This window comes from Salminus brasiliensis, chromosome 1 (genome assembly GCF_030463535.1).
Source record: "Salminus brasiliensis chromosome 1, fSalBra1.hap2, whole genome shotgun sequence".
Lineage (NCBI taxonomy): Eukaryota > Metazoa > Chordata > Actinopteri > Characiformes > Bryconidae > Salminus > Salminus brasiliensis.
The window spans coordinates 15,913,535-15,931,415 of record NC_132878.1 but is presented as its reverse complement, the minus strand read 5'-3'; the positions used below and the strand labels follow the sequence as shown (position 1 = coordinate 15,931,415).

General features: G+C 39.3%; 1 protein-coding gene across 1 annotated transcript in view; it reads left to right on the top strand.

Moving 5' to 3' along the window:
• Nucleotides 1-17,881, top strand: part of npr2 (natriuretic peptide receptor 2) — a 69,227-nt gene that overhangs the window by 23,757 nt on the left and 27,589 nt on the right. The window contains exons 4-9 of the mRNA XM_072673201.1: nt 568-703; nt 2,922-3,016; nt 6,806-6,917; nt 7,484-7,568; nt 12,401-12,521; nt 15,812-15,886. Coding sequence (XP_072529302.1) covers nt 568-703; nt 2,922-3,016; nt 6,806-6,917; nt 7,484-7,568; nt 12,401-12,521; nt 15,812-15,886 — 624 coding nt within the window. The remainder of the gene's footprint in view (nt 1-567; nt 704-2,921; nt 3,017-6,805; nt 6,918-7,483; nt 7,569-12,400; nt 12,522-15,811; nt 15,887-17,881) is intronic.

Genomic DNA, 17,881 nt, shown 5'->3' with positions numbered 1-17,881 from the left:
ATTATCCAATTTCTACATTTTGATCTTTTGGGGGTGTCAAAAAGCATATCTAGATTTCTAGAAAAACTGAAAGCGAGTCTGCTGAAAGGAATTTATAAAAGATTTAAAAATATTTTCTTTTTACATAAAACAGAAAGAAATGGCATTATATTTAGTTGTTGAGGCTTTTAAATATACATCATTTTTTATTTTGTTCCTGAATTATGAATAACTTGTACTTAATGCCTGTTTCAAAATTAAATAAATGAAAGGACTTTTTGGACTTTTGCACTTTGTACATTGTCACTTTCATGCAAGATTTTTTGCATTTTGACATAATGTGAATCAGGAAGTCCTTTACATTATGTCACAATTTCATGGTGAATGGACCAATAGAAAGGCTCCAAAATTACTTCATTTACATTAACGCCCATTAAAAGTTAAGAAGGTTTTTCCTTCTCCTGTAAAATTACCATTTTGTAAATATGATTTTTGATATATGATTTTTGTGACAGTTTTAATATAAATACTTATTTTTAATATATATATATTTAAATAAAGCTTATCAGCACTTTCTGTCTCTTCCAGATGGACTTCATTGCCGGATGTTTTTATGATGGATTTGTATTGTACGCAACAGCCTTAAATGAGGCTTTAGCAGATGGAGTGTCTCAGAATGATGGCATCAACATCACTACAAGGATGCAAAATCGCAGCATTTGGGGTGAGTGCAGGCACGATTACTCTTCAATGTTGTACAGGTTCTTGTGGCTTCTGCCATGACTAAAGTGAACATTTGGCTGTTCATCTCCATTGATAGATTGTACTGTAGATGCTTCCATAGTAAATCATGTGTCGGAGCAGCAAGACGGCGATGTAAATGCAGCGCTCTGATCTGCATTGCCAAAGCTAGACAAGACGGTTTTGGAGACTCTGTTTGAAGTGTGCTGGAGTCTCAGCTGCAATTGTTGGAGCTTTTTGGATGTTAGTAAACTGTCATACTCCCTCGTAGCGAGCATTGGGGTCAGGCCGCTGTGATTGAGAGCCTGTCCCGGCCAGCTTGTTCATGGAAAATCTGTTTCTGATACACAGCCCATCTGCTGAAACCTCTCCCTGGAAAAGAGTTAAGACATGTACTCTCCTACTCGCTGTGTGCCAGAAGCATTCTGGAGCCAGGCATAATGGTGTGCGCCGGGTCATGGTGGAGAGATGGACTATTGTTGTACTTCCTGGCGAGAATCAGCACCTCAGAAGGGAAACATTGCATGTTAAAGAAACTATAAGGAGGATTTTTCGGTTCTCAATCAGGTTCTAAGCAAAAATAGCAAAAATAAACACTGTTGTCAAATCATTGATTTGTAATTTTTTATTGTTCAAAAGTTCTAGGTCTAGGTCATTAAATATAAATACTACAAGACAACTCTTAAGTATCATAATATTTTTAAATAATAAAAGAAAATAAAAAACAAACAAAAAACTATATATATAATTTTGCAGTACTGTTTCAATTCTCAAAGACACAGTATCAAGTTTTAAGTAATAGAACAGTGGTTCAGTTTGTGTTGTGTTTAAACCCCGACCTCTAGGTAGGACCACTAGGTCTTCAGATCCCACTGTTCTTCTCTTTGATCTTCTCTTAGATCTTCAATCTAGTGATTATGATTGTGGTTGTGTTTGTGCTTCATGCCAGCTAGTTAGCTCTATGGTGGAAAAGATGGACCAGTTAGAGGTGTGCATCTGGGGTTTATTAAGGGATAGGGAGCAAGATTTACTGCTAGCAGCCCCAGGTGCCTCGGGGAGAGCCAACAACTTCTTGACTCTGTCTTTAGAGCCCTCACAGCGGAGTGAATGGGGGACGTAGCCGGAGAGCTAAAGCTAATGCTAACACAAATGCCAAAGCTATCCCACCAAAACACCACTTTCCACTGGTTTACGAGCGAAGCAGATTTGCCCTGCTCAGTAAAGAACCCGCTGAAGAGCATGTCAAAAGTGTTATGGGAAGCTTTATCATCATTCGACACATGAAATTAGTTACTTCTTTAGAGGTTATAGTAGTCACAGTTACCTGTTTACATGAAGTCAGTATCTTAATATAAAGAATTATATATGAATCATTCAGTATAATATAATAAAATTATTTGTATCATGATATATATCGTATCGCCAGGTTCTTGTCAGTACACAGCCTGTACAAAACTATAGAGTAAATCTATAATAGAGGTTTTTGCCTGAATTTTACATTCTTCTTCTTTACAATCTTACATGTCTTATTTTAATTATTACTAAAAGTTTTTAGGAATTTTAGGAATGCACAATTAAACTAGAATCATATTGGTATCGGCAGATAATTGCTTAAAGATATTTACGTTAGCATTTATGGAATTTGGCTGTTGCTATCGTTTAGACGGTTATCATTTATTAGTGTAGCGTGGTGTGGTTGTCCAGCCAGAGAATCAAACCCTGCCTCAGGGACAGCGACGTTGTTAGCTTTTGTTAGCTTTTGTTAGCTACACCAAATATCACCTGCACTGGCAGATACTTAGATTTGTTTTTCGACCCACTAGCTAAAGCTTTTTCCACTGCATGCCGAAAATCGCAAAAACTGCATGCAGTAAACATGTTTGCAAACAGCTGCTAACACAGCATTATTGGATGGCACAAGGCGCATAAAGGAAATCTCGCGTCTCTGGGAATGCTCTGGGTGATGGTCCATCCTAGGACCATCTGAGGAACATCTGAGGCACATCATACCCACCCATAGACAGAAAGAGGCCAATTGTGCTTTCTTGAATTCTTTGACATGAATGGTTGTGGCAGCCTCAGGGACTGAATTCACAGTGTTTAGTGATGGTACAGTTATATACAGTAGAAAAGATATCACTGTTGGGATTGAATTGCATGCATTTCAATTGATCACTGACTTGATGTTTTGTGTGTTTCAGGGGTGACCGGCCTTGTTAGTACAGACCAAAACAATGCCAGGTATACAGACTTTAGCCTCTGGTCCATGAGCAACCTGACAACTGGACAATATGCGGTAAGTTTGTCTCAGCGGTTTCATCCTGGCATCATTCCTGAACAGTAATGAAAATGTGTGCTTTTTTGGCTGAAATGGTTGACTGATGAGCAGTGTTTCTCTCCTAGTGCGCTTGGTCAGAAGGGCTTGTCAGCATAATTCACCTTGAGAGCCCCCCGTGAGTCTGTTTGGAAGGATGCAGTCCATGTCTTTTAGAGAGACTTTGGACTTGGAAGATTTAACTTCCTTGTTAGTCTCTAGAGAACATATCAGGAGTTTTAACCCCTACAGATTATTGGTTATTGCTGTTTTGGTATGCCTTTGATTTGATTTCTATACATCACATATGGTCTTGAAAGTTAGAATCCCCACTTGTGACAGAATCTTTAGTTTGTACATATATAGAAAAATGTAAATGCTGAAATATTATGAAATACATATTATATTAAGAAAACAATCTGTGATTCAAAATCACATATTTTCCAAACTGGCAACTTTACTTTCTGTCTGCTTCACTTTAACTTTTTTACTTTAATTTTCAATGGAAGTCAAAGAAAAAATATATATTTTAGAGCACTTCTAGATATCAAATGTGGTCTTGAACGTTAAAATGTTTTTTTTGTTTTACAAAATAAGGAAATAAAGTGCTAAAATATTATAAATATATATTACATTCCTAAAAATATAGAATTTGAACTGTCACGCAAAACCCTTGTATTCCTAAATATTTTCTTCTTAACTCTTAATGGATTTTTTGTTCCATGTCATTTTGGAGCATTTATATTGGTTTATTAATCATGAATTTTTTACACAACATAAAGCAACTTTGATCTAAAGTTTAGAGAGTCGGGCTTGGGACCAAAAGATTGCCGATTTCCTGGACCGATAGGATGTCTGGGCTGGGTGGAGGAACAGCTTTCTCCTCCCTCAGCATTCATGGCTGAGGTGCCCTTGAGCAAGGCATCTAACCCCTAATTGCTCCCTTAGTGCTGAGGTGGCTGCCCCCCACTCCAGGTGTCTGTCCTCATCCTCAATACACTAGTGTGTGTGTTTACTGCCACAGATAGATTAAATACACAGATTGAAATCCAATGTACTGCAATGACTGTGAGTGTGTTTCTAAGAACAACTGCTGGATGAAACAGTGAGAAATGGCAAAGGTGGAGATTTAAGAATTTGCTATGGGGGCCTTGAAGGGTTACTGATCTGTAGTTTAATGACTGGATTCTAAGCTAATCGCTACCACTGTTCTGTTGTTTATTACTGTAAACAGTCCTGTAAAATGAGCTTATTCTGTTTCCATTTCAGGAGGCCTTAACGTTGTGTTAAATTCATCTTGTATCCATTAATGTTTTCTGTTTTGTAGGTTTCCTCTTTGTGTATTTCTGTTACAGCTGAGTGACCGTAAATAACAATGCCAAGGGCATAAAGTGTGTTTAGATTGCAAAAACTTGGACCACATGTCACTTACTTTGCGTTTGGAGGAAGACCTTGGAGGGATTGCGCGACATTTCGAGTCATGTGCTGATTTTGAACGGAATGTCTTGCTCGTCTCTCGCCATCTGTCATAACCAGAAACGGCTGTTTGGCAGCTTGTAAGGATCTAGTTGGTTTTTCAGCATGAGAGACGAGTTCATTCAGAGATGTGTGGATTAGGCTGTGGTTTAATGGGTGTAGGGTTTTTTTTTTGTGTGTGTGATTTTTTTTTTGTTTTGTTTTGTTTTGTTTGGTTCTGGGATGGATTATGCCATATCAAACTGTGGGTGCTATTTGGGGGGCCTTCTGGAGATAAACTGTGTTTGAGCTTGGACCAGCTTGAAGAGCATCTGCGACCTATTAGAAATGCTGATTGCAGACATTGTTGATTCCTTTACTGGATGCTGTTGCTAAATAGGTCTCCTTTTTATAGTCAGAGGAAGACCTCTACCTATAGGCCCAAAACAAAAGGAAAGCAGGAAAAGAAGAGGGCTAGATCAAGGGCTCACAAAAGCTTCATTTGCTATTCTTGGACTAGACTGAATCCCCTTAACAGAACTGTTGCTTACTGTATCCAACCTTAAACACAGGTGCACTGTTGCCATAGCTACGCCATATGCTTTTAATGCATTTAGAATAGACGTGATTTACATTATTTCATGAAGTACGCCACTGCATATAAGGATCTTCTTAGAATCATTTTTTTCAGTATCTTTCCAGTTTCTTTTCAAGTGAAAAGAGATGTATCTAATTATGTCATGCATAATTGCATTTGGAGCAATGTTGTGATCTCAATTATTAGTTATTTAGCTTTTCTAATGCAATCACTACACACTAATCTAATGTGTGTAGATCTAATCTAATGAGACTTTTAATCATAACCATACAATTAAAGGTGCTAAATAATGCATTTGTTGAGTATGTTAAGTTGATTTTTGATGTATGGATAGTAAGTAGGTGACTTTGGTTGCCCAGATGTGATGTGTAGTGTGTTACAAGCCTGTTTACAACCCTGTATTGGAAAAAAGGCAATAAGCTCCGCCTCTATTAGCTGGGGTATGGCACTGGCGATAGCTTCCAGAAGCTTCACATTATAACATAGTTTTAACACAATCTGTGACAAAAACACTGTAATCATTCCTTACCCGAGTCCAGATAGTGATATATTCCTTATTCCTTACCAGATAGTGTTGCTATCCTCTTGTTGTGTTCTCTCAGCTCTGTGTGTTGTTAGCAAGCTGAAGAGATTGTAGTTGGTTAGTATTCAGCCTTGCCCCTGTTCGCTTATCAATACAATATATAACTGGTACTTTCCCTTCTGATGTGTGTTTTGCTTCAGGGAGACGCCAAGCATTAGCTTTTAGCCAAGCACTGATCCCTGTTTGCTCCCCTGGCTTTTGCTTTGCTGTGTGCCCTGTCTGAGTTCCCCTTCTGTAGACACTGGCACAGCAAAAGACACGCTTATGAGGCTTCACAAAGCAACCTGTATTCCCATAAATAGCAGAGAGAGTCTGTTGGTGATGCGCTTCTCTCCAGTTTCAACAACACCATGTTCTCCTGAAGTCGTTGTTGCGGTTTACTGTTTCGCCAGCTGTGATTGGGCTTTCACAAGTGGGCTGGGTTTCTGTAAATTTTGAGGTGCAAAAATAACAATTCAGTACTGTAAACAGGCAATTTTGGGGTTTTGGATTTAGCCTGTTTTACAGCTCTGAATAAGGAGGCAACAATGTTTAAGGTTTATGGTTTTGTCGCTTCCATGTGCCAAACTCTCGTTATTCAAGTAGGCCATGATAAATACACTTTGACATTCTAGGGCCTCTTTAAGTTAGTCAGTTTACTCAAAGCAGACACTAAAATACTTGTTAGAAAAGCTGTTGTCAAGCTGACTCATGTTTTGTTTGCTTATTGCTCTAAATAGTGTTTTAGTGTGAGTTTATAGATCGGTTATTAGTATTTAAGTTATTAGTGTTGTCAAATAAAATTATTTGAAAAATGTGCCTGTGGTGGTTCGATCATTTTCAATAAAATATATTTTTTACAAAAATCCACCACTGGCCATGATGGCCTCTGTCATGATGACAGTTTCTTCTCGATCAAGGTAAAAAAGACACATAAAGGTCTGTGTAATAAGGAATATCAGGCACACACAGTCTATAATAGCTCTATATCCTACTGTCTGTGACTGGTTCCTAGTGCAAGTATTTCATTTTGATGTCAACATTTTTGAAAGTGAATCATGTGACGACATGAAAACAGGCCATGTGCCCAAAATCTAACCCTGAGACACAAACTACTACTAAGTCCACTAAAATGCAACTTTCTCTTTCTGCATAGATTGCTGGCCACTACAATGGCACCAATAAGGAGATTGTGTGGTCTAAAAAGGGTATCCAGTGGCCTAAAGGAATACCGATTGATGACCCTCGGTGTCTGGTCTCATGTGAAGGTAGGAGATGTGTCTTTTTCCTTCCTCTAAAGGTTGTCATGTGTAGGTAATCTTTGCCCCCACTAGCCCCCATTACAATCGACAACTCCACTTAACGTTATGCAGTGGTGAAAATATTAATAGATGTGTTATGCAGTCATGCAGTCACCTGACAAGTTGTTACGTTGCCTAGTGACAGGAACAAGAGAAGAGTCTCCATCTTTTCCTTCTAGTCGAAATGCAGTTGTGTGCTTAGGGACTAGGGACCAATAACACTGGCATCATCCGAAATCCGGGCAATAAAGCGCTGATGATTAAACACTTTTTGTAGAGGACATTTTTCATTTGTTATTATGGAAATGTATTTGTACAAAGGGATATGAAGGGATATGAAATGGCATATTTATTTAGAGTGCTAAAAAAAAGTTGAAGGCTATTGCCATCATTGCCTTTCATTACTTGATTGCTTGTCAAATTAATGAATAGATCCCTTGATTCGGGTCAAACTGAAAGTGTCAGACCTAATTTTAATGTTTACTTTTATTGTTTGATAATTTTGGAGTGAAATGGATGCTTTTATTTTCCAGATCATATCTCTGTCCTTGGAGTTGTTGCTGTGGGGTCCGGCCTAGCCCTCATCATTTTTGGAATGTCGAGTTTTCTCATTTACAGGTGCGTTTTGGCATTTGTCCGTTTTGCTATTGTCCTTTATTGGAAAGCAGATATATCTGCTCACATACATACCCTGGTGTGTGGTGGATGCTGCTCTAGCATAGTGATGTCGCCAGGCCTAATAGAAATTTCCCATTCTTGTTCATTCTTTACTCTTAGAGCAGGAATGACAAAAAAAGAGCGTTAGACAAAAATCACAAGCCATACATTTCACTCTGGCTTCTTCTACAATCAATCAGTACATAGAACAGCCTGGATTTGACACCTTGTGGAAAACAAAAAAGTGTTGAAGCTGACTCATGGATTATATAAATGGATTTATGACGAGTGCAGGCTTGTCCACAGTGTGAGGTAAATATTTATGTTAGCTCTTCATGGCTTGTAGACTAAATATTGCAGTTGCAGTTTCAGTAGTATTATTTCTGGACTCATCCTCCTCTCTTACATGTATGCAGCTCACTGGTTAGTAAAGAAAGCTATAAGCGACCTCTTATGTATTGATGGGCTTACAGAATCATTTCGTTTCATTTTTGTACCCCTTGCTAATGCTTTACCATGCCAGCCTACAGCAGTGTCCATCTGAGGCCATCTGAGAAAATGGTACTATATGTAAAGCTCTCTTCCAATCGCTTCTCCTTGACACAAATATAATTCTTACAGCCATCACATTGAATTCTCTCTCTACCCCCTTGTTTGAAAAATAATAAAACTAAACAGTACATTGGGAATACAATGAGCGAGGGGTCAGTATTTCTAAGCAAACTATATGGACAGAAGTTTTGGGACACCTTCTCATTTATTGCTTCTTTTGAAATAAATTTTATTATTAGATTATCCTGTTTTATTTTATTATCCTTCCCTGAGTCCAGGGAAGAGGTGAATACAAACATTTAAATATACAGTGCACAAATCTAATCAATGTTTTTTCTAGACTCCACTGTCATGTCATCCTTCATGGGTGCTACAGTGTTGGTTGGTTTATGTGAATATTGCATTTACATAAATCCCACCTATCTAGTTAATGTTTACAGTCTTGCTTCTGTTTTGTGTGACACCAAAGCGCAGACATATAGGAATTGGTAGGATGACAGCATGCCTGTAACTTTATGACCTTTTAAGAGTGTGTTTTTAAAAAGCATCTTGAAAAAATCTCAGTAGTTTTCCTAGGTCTATATATATGTCTGCCTACACCCCTGTTGTGATGTTGTATCATTCACCTTTTACCATTACAACTTCCGGTCCACTCGGCAGCCATTTAAATTCTCCCCTTTTAATAACCCACTTTATAACATGATTTTTTTTGCCTAATTAGCAGCTACTGGCCATGGCTAATATCATGTAGATAGGTATGTGGTGTGAGGTGATGTTTTGCAGGAAAGCAGGCGTGCAGTTTAATGGTGCGAGAGGAGGCTGGCGAGTCTGGAGAAGGCATTCATGTAATAAAAGATCCCGTGTGGAATGCTACATTTGCCTGGGGCTTACCATTTAAAACTGTACCTTTTTATAGTGTCTGTACAATCTGTGTAAAACTGTAGCAAACTGTATAGTATCGAAAATAGGAATGTGAGCCCTTTTTATTGCTATATATTAATACACATATATATTGAATTCTACTGCACAAAAATATATTAATATGGCCTAAACAAAGGTTTGGACACCTTACAGTGAGTATTTAGTAACATCCTTTTAGCAGAAATTTCATCTTGCAAACTTTTTGTCTTTCAGTTCTCATAGTTGGAATTGTTGTCCCACTCTTCTTTGCAGAAGGCCTCTAGTTCTGAGATACAGCTTGTTTAAGGTCAATCAATACATTTTCTTTAGTGTTTAGGTCAGTGGAAGAGCCCTTTCTTTGGATTTGGGTCATCCTGCTGTTGTAAATACCATCTTCTCATCCTCAGCTTTTTAACAGGTGGTTTGATGCCAATGCCACTGGCAACAACACAACCCCAAACCATGATAGATCCCCCCTCATGCTTCAGAGTTGGCAAGGTGTTCTGTTCATGAAACGCAGTTCCTTTTTTTCACCATACGTGACATTGCCAATTGTGGCCAAAAAAATCTATTTTGCGGTAATTAGTCAACAGCAATTGTTTCCAAAAGTCTGAAAGTTTGTGATTTCCAGATTCCATCTTGACCTTCACAGTTCCCTGCCCAGCAATTTCTTAATACCATTCCAGACTGTAGGAACTGCAACTGAAAACTTGTGCCCATTGCACCCATTGGTGTGGCGCAACAGATAACACCACTACCTGCCAGTGAGCTACCACACCACATGGGAGACTGGGGTTCGATTCCTGGTCTGGGTGACTATGATGCGCTACACCAATAAGAGTCCATGGGCAAGACTCCCAACACTACACTGGCCCACCTCTGTAATACGAGTAACCTTGTAAGTCGCTCTGGATAAGCGCATCGGCTAAATGCCTTAAATGTAAATGTAAAAAAAAACTTGCTCCCAGTTACAGTGGATGACATAGGCTACCTCAGGCCCAATTTGCTAATCAAGGTCTGAGACCTTGTGCAAACGATGTGAGATTGCTTACTTACTTACTTGTGCAGGCTTTTTTTATGTTGTTTTTTCTGAAGAGTAATTAACTGAAAATGTTTGTTTTGACTATGTTACCTTTGTTAAAAGTGTTGGACCCCTTAAAGAACCCACTTTTTAAGGGATACACATTTGAGGTTTCCTAAATAGTTCTTGGATTAGATATGCGCTTTTAAGAACTACAATTGATTTGACAAGACATAATGGCATTATGTGGAGGTTCTTTAAACAACAAAAAGTTATTTACAGCTGTGGAGCTGTACAGCCGTACATTTGTTCTTTAGAGAACCACATCTATCGCCAACCCTTTTTATACTTTTTTTAAAAAGAATTTATATAGGAATGGTGCCCGCTACTTCTTTACTACTACATGTTATTTAAATGAGTATTATGTGGATGAGTGCTCGTTCAGTGGTTAAGTATTCAGTGTGAATATGGAAATCTGCAGTGCACTTAAGCGGCATGGCTATTTTACATTTAGCTAATGACACAGTCGACAGCTTCACAATGCTCCAACCAAAAGATTTCACAGTGCCTGAAAAAATGACAGGAGAGCATTTTCATTTTGACAAACGTTTTAATAAACTCAATTTGGAACCTCAGCCCTTTTAATATTTAGGCCCTGTCATTTTTTTTCCCCCTTCGCTCGGCGTCCAAGACCTCTAGAAAAACAAATAACGGTGTGTCTTCTGGGGCCGACCAGGGTGGCTGAGAAGTGGAGTAAAACCCTGGTCGAAACGCAAACGCTGCAATATTCCAGCCTGACATCTGGAAGTGTTTTACACCTTTTAGATTGTAATGGAATGTGTGAGCTTTGCTCTTTACTCTTTTCCTCTCTCTCTCTCTCTCTCTCTCTCTCTCTCTCTCTCTCTCTCTCTCTCTTTCGTTCACTTTCCCTCTCTAAATGCACCTCAACCTAATAACAGTGCTCCTCATTGAACTCCTACCTTAACAATGTCCGTGTAACGTTAGAACGAGTGATTTCACTTTGTATAAACAGCGTGCAGCCCTTGCTGCAAATGGGGGCTGTTGAGGGAAACTGCAGGTCCTGAGAGAGCTGGTCCAGATGTGTTGATTCGCTTGGAAGGCGTCCGCGTGTTTATCCACACGGCGGACTGGACAGTGAGGTTTACTTAGAGTTAAAAATAACAGGAGGGAAAGGCCAGGACACCGGTGACCCAAAAGTAAAAAAAAAATGGCTTAACTTTTTGGCCACTGTGAAAGCTAAATGTAGTTTTTAGACCAGGGCTCTGGTGTGTTCGACCCGCTGCGAAACTGTTTCCTCGTTTGTTTACATTATCGTACATGTTGAGAAAGAGTCTGAGAAAATAACAGAGTGTGACTCAGACTGTTTGGTCTGCGTTGGCTGTCAGTCATTTCTATATTTGCATTGTTTGACAGGCTTTTTTTAGACCGCAGTGTCCGAGAGGCACCTTTAATCCCGTACACCCTTACGGCAGGCTGTATGTTTAATTCAAGTACTACAGTGAGTTTTTCAGTCACTTATTGAGACACACATATGTAACTAATGAGAGCAGTGTTGAGCAACTACAGGCAATGAGTAATCCGGATCATGAGATCTGCTACAGATCCAGATTAAAGCTATGCCTAGACTAAAACAAATTCCAATGGTAATTCACCACTGATACTGCAGTATAGTCCGAGTTTGCACCACTATCAGTGGACTTAATCGATGTCCAAGAAACTGACTGTAATTATTAATAATAGTTGTTAATAATTTTTTTTGCAGTGCTATCATTTGGTATTGGTTTATGCTTGTACCTCTTAACATCAACAACCCTAAATAAAGTGGGTTTGAAATTAGATTACTATTACTAAAATTAACCGAAGATCACTTTTGCACGTGTATTGATGCTCTTTCCCAGAGCGACTTACATTTAAATCATTTTACATATGTGGGTGAATCTGGCCTTGGCTAAGGTCTCATATTGGTGTAGAGTGGTGTGCTTGCCCAATTGTGGAAATTTGCCCAAGCAGTGGTGTTTCTCCTTTACACTACAGCAGCAACAAATATACAAGGTAGAAGATTTCTTTATCTAAAGCCAAAGATGAAACGTCTCATTTCTCTACCCACTGTCAAAGAGAAATTTACAATGTTGTAAGTTCAGGAGTCGCGAGTTCGAATCCAAACCATGCCGCTTTGCCATAAGGCGGCCAAGCTCTCTTTTTATAAGTTTCTCGCATTTATAAGTGATGTTAGCCGGCACATTTGGTGGATCCATGTCCAGGTTGTAAGGGGTTAACTTTCTTCTTCTGCACCTCACAGGAAACTGAAGCTGGAGAAAGAGTTGGCCGGGATGCTGTGGAGGATTAAATGGGAGGACCTGCAGTTTGAGAGTCCTAACAAATACCACAAGCGAGCTGGAAGCCGCCTCACTCTGTCTCAGGTACATTCCAGTCCACTACACCCATATCTCTTGGGCGTGCTCATTGCCTTTCCCAGATGGGCCGTGATCCTTTTAAACAGCTTGAAAGGTCCAATATCTTCATTTTTAAAGTGTTTAAAGTGTTTATCAGAGCTGTTTTGCTAGAACGTCGGCTTACTTACTTACTTAATAATTTAAATGCAGTATATAATTACATGGTTATTTACATACTTAGTTATGTAACCAACTGTTTTACCGCTCGTCATATTCAAACTGTAATTAAATATTACCCATTGTACTCATTGCTGACACAGATGTGCACATGCACACATACTTATCTAGTCCCTGTAGAGAAGTATTGCCAATAGAAGCTGGAGCAAATGAACATGAACCTATTGGCACCATGCCTAATGCCAGGCGTGCGCTAGATGGGTATAAAGCCCCCCAGCATTGAGCTGTGGAGCTGTGTTCTCTGGAATGATGGTGCTCCATCCAATACTCTTTTTGGCTGATTTCGGGATGAGACGGGGTGGTGATTATTCAACATCCTGACCTAACCTGACCTAACCTTGAAAACAATTAATTAGTTACAATAGTTTTGTCCATTTAGTGTATCAGTTTTAAAGGCAAAGTATTAAAACCAGCATGTTTAAAGGGACAATGAGAGGTTGGAAATTGGCCATGTAAAACAAAGTATGACCCTTGAATCTCATAGGTGACACATTATCAAGAAAAATATGCTAATGGCCCTTTAAGAGGATTTTTTTGCGTGACTTAAGGGTAAAAAAACAAAGGGGGGTTCTTTTCATTATTATCGAGAGTTTGTTCACAAAACAGAGCTTTTGTTTTTAATTGGCTTGTTACAGTCGAATGGGCTGTTCTTGCCATAGCTGCTTAAAAGGGCTTCTTTTTTTGGGATTACTCACAAGACTGAGCCAACAGTTAAAAAAATCACAAAGGTAGCTTATTTCAGTGAAAGTGCCGCCCAAATTAGCAGCTAACACCCACCCTTGACACACTGTACACACATCCAGTTTTAAAACTCCTGAGACTCCTGAGTGATGGCTGGCAGGCCTGTTATGAATAGTTTTGTTGTATGTTAAAATAGTTCTCCAATTCTGACATTACTCGCACTGCCTCACGCTTCAGAACAGTCCAAGCGTTTTTAAAGCACTCTGTAGGAGTCGGAAACGGTTAGTGTCTGTTTTTCTGTGCAGCAGTGCAGACACTCAGACACGCAGGTTTTCATTACAGTTATTGGGCATGTACCCAGTGCGTATGTTTTCATGATTAATGAATTTCCCTGGATGCAGTATGCAGCAATACTGCTGCTATTTACACAATTTCCCAGTGTTCCCTATCTTTTAACCATTTGTCTAAATGTGTCATCCACTCTGTGCTTAACTTAAGTTAAGTATTCTCATGAGAAAAAATGCTTCTTGGATGCATCATGATTTGTGGAAGAAGAATCATAAAACTAAATTTCTGTGTTTCTCATAAGTACCAGGAATAAGCAAAAGTGTGCTTCTGTTGTACACAGAAGAGCCAAAACATTATGACCCCTCACATATTAAGTGAATAATGTTTTCGTAGCAGTGCTCTGGATTATATGTTAGACAGTTACTTAACACAGTGTTGCATCTGTGAAACGTCAAGGCTTGTAGGGTGCTCTCAGTCAACAGTGGTGAGCGCCTACACACACACACTTAAAGATAAACCACTTCTTGGAGATGTTGATTGTGAAGAACCTTTAAATAAATTAACCTTTATATCAAAACAATTCTTTTAGACCGTTTAAAGGTTCTTCACACTCGTTGATGTCTTTGGTTCTTTATGGAACCAAAAGTGTTTTTTTTAACATATTGATCAGAAGTGGCTTTTTATTTTTACAAGTGTATCGAGAGAGGCAGTCCTGTCTGGGCTGAACCAACTGAAGGTCTACTGCAGTACAAGTCATAGAAATTTCTAATCATGTCTATGAGTACAATGTGTCACAACACACCTTGTGCATTACACCTTGCTGTTTTTGAGGCTGCATAGCCACAGACCAGTTAGAGTGCCCATGCTAAGCCTTGTCCACCGTACAATGGCCATGTAAGCGTCTGAATCGGACCTACCTTGTAACCTCCAAGACCAGTGGGACTTCAAGAATCTGTTGCTACCATCTTTGTGTCAGACACCACAGGGCACCTTCAGAGGTCTTGTAGAGTGTGCTGTTGTAGAGCGTGCATGGAGGACCAACGGTATATAAGGCAGGTGGCATGATGTTTTGGCTCACTGGTGTATATGCACATGACCAAAAAATCAAGGGCTGGAAAATCCCATTCTTTATGTAATGTTTTTTTGCATTTCCCATTTTAATATTTTAATCTTAAAATATTGTATATTTTATATATTATATAATATTTAGTTATAAATTTACTGATGGACAATGAATGCTGTGGACTATACTGTTTTGAATGTGACACATAGAACAAATGCTTCTTATTGCTGTTTTGATGCATTTTATGGCTGTTTTACCTCATAAGCAAACATCAAGTAACCTTCAAAATTAACTAAGCAAATGTGACTTGTGAAAATCATAGAGATCTACTGAACACTCCATTGATCAACTGATCCTCTGTACTCTATAATGACATCTTCACGCCCTGAATTGAAATCTAGTCCAGTGATTCCCAACTCTGGTTCTGGAGGACCCCCTGCCCTACACATTTTAGTGTTTACCCTGCTCCCAGCACACCTTATTCAGCTAATCTGCTTTTTAATAAGCCGTTTAAGATAAAGGCAAGGTGTTAGAGACCACTAGAGCAAGGGGTCCCATTGGAACAGGGTCGGGAACCACTTATCCAATTGAATCATGAGGTGCTACAACCAAACAAAACCTATAATGTAATCATCTGAAACTGTTCAAAACAGAAAGGTTAATAACACTGCTTCACAACTGACCCCAAAGTCGAGTGTCTTCAGATCAGCGCCTTGTCTTCTGTGCTTTCATTCACAATATTATTTCACTCACACTGTGTAGCATATCGAGCTTACTTCCTGACACTGAATGAAGTAACTTTAGATGCATTGCAATGTCTCCAGCCCTGTTTGATCATCATCACTACACATGAAGTATCTGATTTTGGAATTGTATTGTAGAGCAGATGATCATTTCACAAACTGCAATAGGCCCGTGTCTGATGCTTTAAGAATATATTACAGTTCTTACAACTATGTTAGGTTCAATTTGTCTCACTTAATACATAAAAGTCTGTATCTAACCTCGCCTGGTGGCTTATGTTGTGTCCCTTGTCTGTTCTTTCCAGAGGGGCTCGAGCTACGGCTCCTTGATATCGGCGCATGGCAAACATCAGCTGTTTGCAAAAACAGGCTATTTTAAGGTAAGGCTGAGCTCCGCTGACATTTTCCCTACCTCCACTCTCCTACACACCCACACACATGTAGGGAGAGGGAGAGAAAAAAAGAAAGAGTGGGCGCTCTGACTGTGTTACTCTAAGATCAGAATGTATTGAACCCCTGCGTCTCGACACGGCTGCCTACTTTGCTGCGTTTGTTGTGCTAGATTAATTGGAACCGCAGATGTCAAGATAGGAATAATCGGCAGAAACTCTGATTATGGTGTTTAAACCACAAAGTGCTGTCTGTTGAGATACGGCCCATGGAATAACCTCATACGTCTATGTTAAACCGTTCTTTAAAAATAAATGGAATGTTAAAAGGCACACACTTGATAAGCAAAGAGGCACCTTCACCCCAGTGACCTTGCTCTGCACTGAAAAGCTTACAGAGGCCAGCTTAATATTTCGGCTCCCTCGCATAACAGGAAAAAAGGATGTGTAAAGATCCTTTCAGCGATTGCACAAAATCAGAAAGACGCTGTACCGTCTAATCTCAGGGTCTGAGAAGAACATACCGGCTGAGACAGAAACGGATCCTCAATTTTCATACTGTACCTTCAGCTAACTGCCATAATGACTTGTTTCTTTCATATTCCTTTTTTAAAATCCACAATGTTATACATAAACATACCTACACTATATATTACTATATTACTATATATACACTAAATATTTGTGGACACCCCTTCTAATGAATGCATTCAGCTTCTTTAACTTGCATCCACTGTTGACATAGATGTGCAAATGCAAACATGCATTTTGTCTAATGCCTGAAGAGAAGTATTGCCCATGCAATAGGACTCGCTGGGGCACATAAACATGAACCTACTGGCACCATTCTGAATACCAGGAGTGGGCTCTCTGTGTGTTCTCTGGAATGATGGTCCTCTATCCAATACTCTTGGGATGAGTTAGGGAGTTGAGGATGAGGTGGGGTGGTGATCATCTAACATCCTGACCTGACTAATGCTCTTGTCGCTGAATTCAATCAGATCATCTCAGTATTGCTCCAATTGCCAATGCCTTCCCTGGTCAGTAAAGACAGTTACTCCCAACAAAAGCAGTATAAACTCATTTTAATACTCTTGATTTCAGAAGAAACTATGGATGAGCAGGTGTCCCAAATACTTTTTTCCATATAATGTTCTTCTAAAGATTAAAATGCTGCTCCCTGTTACGGTTTCAGAAAATATTAAAGAAAATTATAATATGGACTATAGAATCCAAAAAGATCCATTGGAAATAGTTTTGCGATCACGTCTTCACATGCTGGAGTTTGATCCATTCCATTTTTGGAATGAGAACATGGTTAGGCACCTAATAGAACCAATAATGGATAGTGTAACATAGTGAGTAACAACACCACCATCCCTGTGGCAGACAAATGTTCAGTTCCTTATCTGGGCAAGCACACTGCACTACACATGTTCCAGGTTCATGATAAAACTGAAGGAACTATTCCAGGTTTCAGACCAGGAAATCCCCTGGTAATCACTGCAGACTATTAATGATCAGCACCAACACCGTATTCAGTGCGCCTTATTGCTTGTAGCCATTATTTAAACAAATCTCTATCTCCCAGTGGAAATGAGCTCTGATTCTTGCTCTTGGTGGTCTTGATGGAGCATTTCCACAGCCCATAACAGCACACCTCATGTTGCTAATACTGAGCAAGCTAACAGCTACTGTAAACAAAACAAAGTCAGCTGTGTGAGCTTTCCACTCTTAAAACCTGTCAAAAAACTGGAGCATTTTGTCCCAGGCCAGCACCACACGTCTAACAACCACAAAGAAGAGAATGAACCAAAACACAATGGAAGGGTATAGACCTTTGTGAAGAAAAGTAGGTTTCAAAACTGTTTGGTGCATCTAGAAAATGTCCCAAACACATCTAACAGGGATCAGATGTGATTTTGAATTTGATCTTCCTTTAATTTGAGCTGTTTCTTGAAGCTCTGTACAGGCAAAGCTGTATTT